The 11,296-nt window shown below is 35.0% G+C and overlaps 1 protein-coding gene across 1 annotated transcript; it reads left to right on the top strand.

Moving 5' to 3' along the window:
* Positions 1 to 1,995: 1,995 nt before the first annotated feature.
* Positions 1,996 to 10,324, top strand: LOC123671936. The gene is made up of 2 exons (XM_045605837.1): positions 1,996 to 2,094; positions 9,685 to 10,324. The coding sequence occupies exons 1-2, from the start codon at positions 2,060 to 2,062 to the stop codon at positions 10,049 to 10,051; spliced, it is 402 nt and encodes a 133-aa protein (XP_045461793.1). The 5' UTR covers positions 1,996 to 2,059; the 3' UTR covers positions 10,052 to 10,324.
* The last annotated feature ends 972 nt before the right edge of the window (positions 10,325 to 11,296 follow it).

Genomic DNA, 11,296 nt, shown 5'->3' with positions numbered 1-11,296 from the left:
GTCAATGGACGTATCTACATGTACTGAAAAAGAAGCAATTCCGCAGAAAATGTCCAAATTTCACAGCGTCCTGTTGGTAAGGTATGACCCTAGAAAATGAATTAAATTGAGGGTTAATCTAAATGATGAAAATATTGAAAATCTTTCAAGGACACCATGGTCCAGTCTATCGAATGCCTTAGAAAAGACCGTATAAATAACATCCACCTGGGAAAACTCATCCAAGGCAATAGTAGTATACTGTAGATAGACGTTTAATGAATCCGTGCTGAATATGAACATCTGGGCGCTGACTTGCGAATAGAGAATATTATAAATAACACTTTCAAAGACCTTGCTGGAGTTGCTTAGAATAAAGATTGGTCTGTCATTTTCAATCGAGTTCGCAAATGAATAAATAAATATATGTTTATTCTCAAATAAATCATCAATTACATAAATAAATTAATAAATAAATTAATCGAAAATTCTGGTACCACGAAAAAAGTACTCATGATTATTTAAGTCCCCCACAACAATCAGTTCATAATTGTCATCGAGTCAGCATGATAGGCCACAAATTCACTCAAAAAGATCGTCGTAACGATCGAATACAGAATTCGGAGGAATATAAACATTAAAAATATAAGAATTTGAACCTCGAAGACTCAGCTTCGAGCCCACTACATCGATGGAAGGTAGAGCCTCAGCAACGCAACTGAGATCAATGGAGCAAGCCAATAGGTGTGAGCGCACCACAATAATTACACCATTTCAATTTGTTTTTTATAATTATGTGCTTCTTCTTTTGATTGTTGTAATTCTAATGTTGACATGTCCTATTCATATAATATGTCTTAAAGGATTAATGAAGATTTATTGTTTTAAAAGAAAAGTTTGGTTTTGATTATTGTCAATTAGGTGAAATTAAATATTGCCACTGCTGTGTTATTGATAGAAATACAGTTACGCCTCTTCTTGAGATATTCAATTGGTGTTACTCAATTTTCAATTTTGGTCAAACATCTTTACGTGACGATATGGAACTGAAAACATATGAATGATATTTCGAAATCAATTTAAATTTCTGTGATAGTTTGAATGGAAAATTTTAACTACATGAGTTAATTTCGAAGCAAAATAATCGTGAGATTTAATTTTGAATACTAGTCGAATAGTCATGATTTTTCATATCATGACTTTTTACAAATGAAATTCTTTCAATTAATAGATAGATATATAACTGTCATTTATTGCGCAGCAAATGGCCATCGATCTTGGATCCTTCAGGCTATGGTTTCAGATACAATGCTTCTCATTTTTGGTAATAATAAAAAAAAATTATAATTTTCATGTTGAATTCTAAAATATTAAGGTCTGTATTGGTTGTTTTTTTGAGGAGCTGTGGTTGTTATCATCTTGATAGAGGGCTAATACATCGTCTTGTTTTCTGATTTTTTCCAAAAAATCTGGTTAATAGTATATTTAGTCTGGATCTTATTGGTTCAATCTTGGTGCTTGAACAGTGTAAGGAGTTTGGTGGGTTGTTGAGTAGGTATGTAGCTCGGGTAGCTCATTCTTGTAAGGGTCCTACTCCTAAGCGCTGTTGTTTCTGCTATTTTCATATTTCTCAATGCTGGGCTTTTATTGTATTTATTATTATTATCAAAATTGTTGTTTTCACGGTAAGGTGGGCCATTGAATAGTGGATACCTTGATTGTATTTCGAGTGAATGAATTGAATAGATTCGAATTTAGAACTCATAACAGCAAGAGATTTGAAATATATCCTATGATATTCATACAATTTATCTTATAACAATAATCGATGGAGTATTTTAGGATTTGCAATCAACTTGGTGATTATGATAATGAAAAATGAATATAACATTTCATAAAGAAATCGATCAGTTTTCTCTTACACTCTCACATATATAATAAAAAAAAATAGAAAGCGATTTCTAAAAAACGAAAAATGTTTACTTTTTCATGGAATATCTCGAGGGAATGAAATTATTTCCACTTAGTTAGTCTTTATCATTATTATACTCTCAATTTTATTTTTCAGATTCTATTAATAATGTTTCTTCCCTCCATATGGGTAGAAGCTCACAGGTAAGAACAAATTCATTTTTTCTATTCAATTAATAATCGTAAGTAATATCATCCATCTTATTTTTCCGAAAAAAAATTGAAAAAACACGTTGACAAGTGATATTTTAAAGAGTAGCATGAGTGCTGGTGGCATCAAAAATCCGGGTCGGAGACGAGGATTTTTGCACCTGCACGAATATTTTTTGTTAAAAAATAATACTTTGCATTGTGTTTTGTCGATTTTGTGACAGGAAGAATTATATTTATTTAAGTATTGTAATACTTGGTAACAACAGCTGTTATATTTTTCCTGTGGGTAAATTTGAAAAAACTGCTGAAAGGTGCTGTCCTATTTGTAATTAAAAATTGCACGTTCGTGATTTGTGGAAATTAAGACGAGACTTTAATCATTCAAATTCACCCTCACCCACACCCTCTAGACTACAGAAGGTGTTAATAATTATAAATATAAATCAGAAACAGCATAATACAATCAGTGGCGTAGCTTTTATAGAAAAAGGTGGTACATATTTTGCACTGGGGGACCTTACGTTTAGGTGGTCCTCACTCTATGGTTCATCATTTTCAATAAAACATTTAATACGTTCATTAATTTGTATTCAGAATTTCAGCGTGGAAAACGCTATTTTTATAAAAATTTTTTAGGGAAGTAATAGTATCTATATTCTAAAACAAGTTGCAAAATGGGCTCCTATTCCAACACGAATGCGAAATTGGAGTGTAGGAATTGTCTTCTGCAACGAGTATTAAACGATATTTTCTCTATTTCAGTCAAGTTTTGTGGAATATTGTCGAAATTCAATGAAAAATTCAGATTACACATCCTAGTATCTTTTGTATTGTATCCTGGCAGTTGGTGTGACTGTTAGGAGAATTGACAGATAATTTTGAATTCGAATCGTACGTTTGGTATGTCAATCACTGGTCCATGTCAGACTTACCGTTATAGAGAGTTATGCATGTATATTTTTTCAAAAAAAAAATTAGAAAGGAAATAACAAAATATGTCATGCTAAATATCTCGAAATCCGACAATACTTTCGAAGTGGGAAATGGTAGGAAATTAGTTGGAAAACAAAAGTTAGGACACACCCAGGAAATTCTGATACACTCAGTGGCCAAAAATAATTTTATTATGTATAGTGCTCAAGCATTAAAGTAACTCTAAACTAAACAAATTAAGATTAATTTCTCTTCCCCATACTAAAGATACGAAGCCGCGCGCCACTGTTGCAGGGAATCGTAGACATATACATAGACATATGTCTACGATGATATTGAATACAAAATTTTATTTTGTTTACAAATTTTTTCAATGATTTGAGATTTAAGATTGAAAAATTTGCAATTTTTTATGGGCGTTCGTCCCTTAAACTAAACGATATATCATTACGTCCCAATGTCTGCATTTTCTAATTTTTAGTCAGAAACGATCTGAAATGATAAAAGTGCTTTTCTCGATTTGTTTTATTTGCACCACGTCCCATGGCCGATATAATATTAATAATATTGCTCACTGGTTTGAAGTTGAATGAATTAATCTAATAGACATAATGAAGAGTACTGCAAACTATTTAACTATCTACATATCCTATATTTTCCAGTCACCGACGGTATGAATAAAAATGGTTTTCCTTGAAGAATCTATAGTGCTAGCATCGAATCAACATAATTATATATTGATTATTTTTGTTTTAATTTATTTTTTTTCATTTTCTTACTTAAAGCATATTCAATTCGAAAATCGGCTTGCTGTGTAGTGACATATCCATTGAATTTGAACTAGTACAGGCAGCAATCATCAATACCATGTCAGCATCTGGATTCTTAACTTACTATTCAATACATTCAGTTATGGTGACTGTTTGCTAGCCCGTAAGATAGCTCCACATGCTACGTAATACTCGGCAAAACGGTTCCGTTTGATATCAAACGGCATAAACTGAATATGCTTTCTCAACAGAACAACTTTAGTCAAACTTTTCTGCCATGCAATATCAACTATTTCTTCAAGATCTGCAGCACAATATCCTGGAGTTACGTATCATATGCGATTCCAATCAAAATCTGGTTTGAAATTCCAGCCTGACGTGTAGGCTTTTAATATAACGATATACAAAACGAGCGTCTCTAGAAATGTCTGTTATTGGCTTATCAGTATCAGATAGTGATAAGTCTATAACAGACATTTTTAGAGACGCTCATTGTGCAGCTCTGGCTTCCTATTATAACTTATAATAGGAAAACTTAAATAACCTGCAATTGCGTTTGCTAAAAGTTTTTCCAGAACCATTTGGTCCAAGCAGTGAAAATTTTCTGCGAGGTATCCGCTTTTTTTCAAAATCATAGTATTCACCAAATTTAATGTGAAATAGTTTATTAATCATTAAAGCGTTAATAATGCTATGCATTTCTAGAATATCTGTGAAACTTACTTCTTCTTTTTCGTCTTTGTAGGTTCGATAATCCAAAAATTGAAAAAAAAAACCATAGAACTATAAAGACTGTAGTGTAAAATATTGTATTCCTATTTTTTTTTTGTTATCATCACCTATTGGCCACATTTTCTAGCTAGGAGGATCAATGAGGCATAGCAACCAATTATTTAATGCGAAATTATTTCTTTGGCGAGCTCTTCCGGCGGATCAAGCTAAAAAAAATTTGAAAACAGTGAATTAAAGTGCATTCAGTGCAATAAAAAAGTTGTATCCGCGGTACAGTGCATCAATCAAGTGTCAAGGATACTTTCATAATTCATGCCTCATACAAGCAGCGAGACAAAAATCCACAACGTGCAAGCACGAATCATCCAACAACAAAAAATTTCAGACTACGACACCGAAGCAACCATGCAAATTCAAAATTTTAGGTTATATTTTAACATTTTTACCTCTATAAGACCCACAAAAATTACCTCTATAACTAGATGTAAGTAGTTAATCCGAAACACCGCCGCTTAATCCTCAACGAGGGCAATAATTCCACCCGTTAGTTTTGTAAAGGCTGTAGGAAATACATCTCTCGCTTAATGTTTTTCATCTCGAATCTCCTAGGACTTTGTAGAGTCCTAGGAATGAAATGCTCCTGCGTATATTCTTTCATTTACTCGTCAGGAGTAAATTAGTTGAGAAAATGTAGGCTGAAAATAAACAAACAATAACACTTTGAATTAATTAACTCCTTTGAAGTTTTGGAGTCTGAATCAGACTCATTCATAAAAAAAATCTTAAACAATTCAGAATTTGTCAATTAACTTTTGTCAACAGGTTGATTCGTTTTGCAATTTTCTAATTTCAATTCATTTTTCAGTGAATTCATCAAATATGTACCATCTACTCCTACTATAGAGAATAAATCAATCACTATTATTTACCTCCATAACTCGAATTTTCATTTTGTTTATCTCTATGTCTCATCAGCTCTGTAAGTCGAATTCAATCAAGAATGACCTATCTAACTCTAATCTAACTCTAAATACGAATGAGTGAACTATGCGTAAAGCTAGGTTGACATGGGTAGTGCGTTGCGACCTATGCCCCGGTGCACACATACGACTTTTGCAGTCACGACACCGTTGCTGTGTCGTACTTGCGGCCTGTGGTACAAAGAATCAAATGGGAGCATGCACACTACCCGCCGTGCAGTTGCGACGTCGTAACTGCCAGCCTACGGTCGTTTTTTGGTAGCATGTCCCTCTAGGCCGCAACTGTGCCGCAGTCGTACATGCGATCTCTCAGTACTCTATTCCAAATTGACCTGTGCACACATACGACTTTTGTCGTGAGTTCGCACAATGGTAGCGAGGGAATTGGATATCGAGTTCTTCATTGAAGAAACTAAAATGAGATGATGTCATCAGAAAAATTTATTGGGTAGTAGTATGTTGTTCTCATCAATTCTTCGAACAACAGGATTTTCAACAATTCATCTCTATTTCTCATGATCGGTGAGACCGCTGGTAGCCTATATATTTTCTTCCGAACGATTTTATCATTGTCTATAGTTATTGCGAAAGTAATAAAGTGTCTTATTCAAACTCTTATAAAAATTTAAATTCAATTTTTGAAACAGCTAGAGATTTCAAGATCATATGAGTGACAGTTTCGTAGAAATCATGAAAAACTGAGAAAGTTTTAAATTTTTATGATCCAACAAATACAATGCGCACTAGTTGCGGTGTCGTACCTATTCAATGCACACTACATACGACACCGTCATGGTTGCGGAGCCGGATCAATTCACTTCAAAGAAGAGCTCAATATCCAATTCCCTCTCGGCCATTGTGCGAACTCACGACAAACGTCGTATGTGTGCGCAGGCCAATTTGGAATAGAGTACTGAGAGATCGCATGTACGACTGCGGCACAGTTGCGGCCTAGAGGGACATGCTACCAAAAAACGACCGTATGCTGGCAGTTACGACGTCGCAACTGCACGGCGGGTAGTGTGCATGCTCCCATTTGATTCTTTGTACCACAGGCCTCAAGTACGACACAGCAACGGTGTCGTAACTGCAAAAGTCGGATGTGTGCACCGGGCCTTAGGCCCGGTGCACACATCCGACTTTTGCAGTATTACATTCACGATGCTGAATGGGAAACTAGTGCGCATTGTATTTGTTGGATCATAAAAATTTAAAACTTTTTCAGTTTTTCATGATTTCTACGAAACTGTCACTCATATGATATTGAAATCTCTAGCTGTTTCAAAAATTGAATTTAAATTTTTATCAATAAGAGTTTGAATAAGACACTTTATTACTTTCGCAATAACTATAGACAATGATAAAATCGTTCGGAAGAAAATATATAGGCTACCAGCGGACTCACCGATCATGAGAAATAGAGATGAATTGTTGAAAATCCTGTTGTTCGAAGAATTGATGAGAACAACATACTACTACCCAATAAATTTTTCTGATAACATCATCTCATTTTAGTTTCTTCAATGAAGAAATCGATATCCAATTCCCTCTCTGCCATTGTGCGAACTCACGACAAAAGTCGTATGTGTACACAGGCCAATATAGAAAAGAGTACTAAGAGATCGCATGTACGACTGCGGCCCAGTTACGGCCTAGAGGGACATGCTACGAAAAAACGATCGTATGATGGCAGTTACGACGTTGCAACGGCACGGCGGGTAGTGTGCATGCTCCCATTTGATTCTTTTTACCACAGGCCGCAAGTACGACACAGCAACGGTGTCGCAACTGCAAATGTCGGATGTGTGCACCGGGGCTTATTCGTATCGCCATAGGCCCGGTGCACACATCCGACTTTTGCAGTTCCGACACCGTTGGGGTGTCGTACTTGCGGCCTGTGGTACAAAGAATCGAATGGGAGCATGCACACATTGCACACTACCCGCCGTGCCGTTGCGGCGTCGTAACTGCCATCATGCGGGCTGTGATACAAAGAATCAAATGGGAGCATGCACACTAGCGTACGACACCGCAACGATGTCGCAACTGCAAAAGTCGGATGTGTGCACCGGGGCATAACCTATTTGGCAAATGTATGTTGTTTCTTCGTCAGCACAAAGGGATGCCGACCAGCCCTGATGACAGCACATGTCTTTCTGCGTCAATCTAGATATTTATGACTATGATGCGGCTCCTTTTTGATGGGAATTAACTTTGTCGGTATTTCTGCCTGTTGTTTATGACCGAATTAAATCTCATTCCGAATTTCTAAACATGTGATTTTTGTTGATCAATCGCAAAACGTTTGTGGGTCTATTTTCATAGGACTGTTTTTATCCGAGGAATCTCGCTTTTTCGTTTTCTCTTGCCGTTAATATTTTCACAAAAATTTTCGTCTGAGAATATTTTTTTATAGTTAGGCTATAGACAGGGTATCCCGGGAACAATGCGACAAATGGATGCATAAATAGAGGTCATCATGAAGGACTCGTATCAAGATCGCCGTTTGCTATATACAGGGTGATGTTAACCTTATAAGTGAAATTTCATAGTTCAATAACTCTTTAACTGATCGACAGGATAATTTCAAATTATGAAGTGTAGTCACTCTACTATCGCCTTCCTTTAATATTTCTGAAATCGAGAACAAATCAGATCCGGACTTTTTCTATTTTTGGAAATATTGGATCACCCTGTATGTGCTTTATGATTTTATCTCGAATTCGTAACCACAAATAATTAATTCATAGAGACAATTCAAAAATCATTTTTGGCACTGTCATACAGGGTGATCACTAAACGTTGCCTTATGAGTGGAATTTCAATGTGCGATAAACTTATCAGTAGAATTAAATTCGAAATTTGCAGATCGCCATTCCTGACGTCAAAGGAAATACCTTTTTCCTTTACCAATTTTTCCGAATCGGCTCGGTTGAAAAGATATGGGCTGTTGGAAATCCATAAAAAAAAATAATTTTTAGTTATATCTCGCATATGGAATGGAATCGGGCATGTACAAGCAAAGATTCACCCTGTATAGTTGGGCTATATATTTCAGCTGACTAATGTCTGTCAGATTTTCAAACAATTTACTGATTACCTTCCTTTGAAGAAAAAGTAGAGAGTTATTTCTGAAAATCTGACCAGAACAAAGCAACAAATGTAGCAAAAGTATCTGAAGCAATTTTGGCCGAAGAAAAAAGTGCACGACTAACTTTCTTCAATTTTTTTTTCACGAAAATGTCAAGGGCACAACTTTCCATAAGTGCAGCACAAAATCGAAATACAGATGTGCTGGGATGAGTTTTTTTTCTAATTTTTGAGTATTCCTGTGAAAGACAAAAAATTTATGACTTCGGTGCTGGCCTGGCTTTCAATTGAATTTTGTGATATTTAGTATATGTACTGAAAATTTATTTCATCCGTTGAAACCGAATAAACATATTTTGGGAAATAGTTTAAAAGTCGTATGTAACAAAAAAAAAGTTACAAAGTATCACAAACCTAGTACAGCACAATTCAGTAAAAAAAAATCGAAAATAACCCTTGTCTTCTTCCACTATGGTCGCTCAAAGACCACGAAACACGTTAAATATCTAACATGTTTGATATCCCATTTTACGTTCGTGCCGGCTGCGAAACCGTCCGTTTCGAGAATAGTTTCACAACTCCTCCGTTGACACGAGTCGATCTCTACACATAACTAACCTCGCCTGTGCTTCACTACCCGTGTCAACTAGGATAAATCGTTCATTTCGTGAATATTCGCACGATTCTTCCGTTGACACGGGTCGTTTTCCATGTATTCTTGAACCACAGCTGTGATCCACTTGCCATGTCAACCTAGCTTAACTCGAGGAGAAATCTCGGCCTTGGTGATTCGACTTAACGAGAGTCCACTGTAAAATGAAATATTCTACTTCAATAAAAGAAATGATGAACAAAAATAGGAAAACACTTACATGAAGTCAGTAAATTTTATGGGTTCATTTATTCATGCGCGAAGTGCGCCCTTGGAAACCAATAACTGTATACAGACATATTTGGTCTCCGAGAGTGCAATCAGAACACGAAAGCTCCTGACTTTACGTCATTGATGTCCTTATTTTTTCCATATTGGTACTCATAAATTTGAAAAGCGAAATAATACATTCTTTTTTTCACAGAGAATACCATCGAATCCACGTTCCAACAAGGATAAAAACAATATATCACACAAAAATCGTTAAAGTACCAGAGCATCATCACTACATTCATGAGAAAGAGAAGATTGTTCCAGTGGTGTCACATCATCATCACAGTACACACCACAAATCCTCCAGTTACGGAGAAATTGAAGATTCTGCGTTGGAGTACCATCAAGCAGATTCATACCATCCCTTAGACGAAGACGATTTCGATTTTGATTCGTACAAGATAGCGAATGACTATTTGTCAAGTCCGAGCCAGAAGATCACAAAAGTTCACCACAAAAGGAAAAAAGCGAGACCTTTAAGAGTGAAGCATAAAATCATCAAGCTGCCCCCTATTTGAAAATTTTAAAGAATACAGAGTTCAGATGCCATGATTATGAATCAACTTCCACAATAAAATACGATGAACTAGTGACGAAGTTCAGATGCTGAAATTTCAGTAGATTTAGTTTGAGTAAAATGAAGAAACATAAAAACACCTTAGAAAAAAATATTTATGAATGAAAATGAAATAGTATTGATTCAACAATTGTATAAAGACCAAGTAGAAGGATAACTTGATATTAATAAAATTTCCACATTCAGCGCTATTTAGGAAGGATTTGGAATATTATCCATTGTTCAATGATTTCTTTCCTAATTCCTGATTGTCCTAGTTGTCTGTGAGATCTCCCAGTTTAGAACTTGTACGAGAAACCGATAGTTTTCTGTGAGGACTTTGTTATTGTTACTGTTTCCTATCATAAACATCGGAAGATTTGACCAGACTATCCACACATAATCAAACTTCTCCTTACATGTATAAATTTATAGTTTTTTAAAATAAAAAAATATTACCTTACGAGAATTAGTGATGTAACTATATCAGAAAATTTTGAAAAGAAATATAGCTGATTCGACAAGATAACTAAGAAATTAATAATATCCTTCCAAAATATTGTGAACTATCAAAGAGTAGGTAAAGGCAAAAGACCCCACTGGGTGGTGTGCAATTTTCGACTTTATTGAGCAAGAATCTGTCCTACTAGAAGTCTTTATTAATTAATTTTTTTCGATCACGTGATATAACAATAATACCTAGCTACTAGAATAATCATAAACAGATTATTAATGATAGAGGGAGAATTTTTGAATTCCATTCAAACTATTCTCGCACAATTACCTACTCTACAAAAACTTTTTTTTTTGATGATTTTATAACCCAATCTACACAACATTCTTCATAAATTGGTGTTAAGTTTATTTTACCGCACCAAAGCACAATTATATATTTGAAAAACTCAATAAATCATTTCACAAAAAAAAATGAAAGTTCTATATCACTTTGTTTATCCATTCACATTCCTCATAGAAAAAAACTGACGTTATTGAACAACAATTATATAATCTGATCTTTGAAATAGAGGAATCTCTTACTTAGATACGGTAAAACCCGGGAAGATGCCCCTCTTCATAATTTTGAAAATATTGATTTCATATTATTAATTTCTCTAATTCTGTGGTTATTCCGTTCATTCTTCCACATCTTGTAGAACAAAATCGTGCGAGAATATATCAGAAACGCACAGTTTTCATGGTTATATTT

Source organism: Harmonia axyridis, chromosome 2 (assembly GCF_914767665.1).
Source record: "Harmonia axyridis chromosome 2, icHarAxyr1.1, whole genome shotgun sequence".
In the NCBI taxonomy this organism is placed as follows: Eukaryota; Metazoa; Arthropoda; class Insecta; order Coleoptera; family Coccinellidae; genus Harmonia; species Harmonia axyridis.
The sequence above is the reverse complement of the archived record's forward strand: the minus strand, read 5'-3'. Positions and strand labels throughout refer to the sequence as shown.

Excerpts from the sequence above, each read along its gene's own strand:
- LOC123671936 (XM_045605837.1), top strand. The coding sequence starts at position 2,060 with ATGTTTCTTCCCTCCATATGGGTAGAAGCTCACAG. Across the intron at positions 2,095-9,684 it reads ATATGGGTAGAAGCTCACAG|AGAATACCATCGAATCCACG; the intron begins GTAAGAACAAAT and ends TTTTTTTCACAG.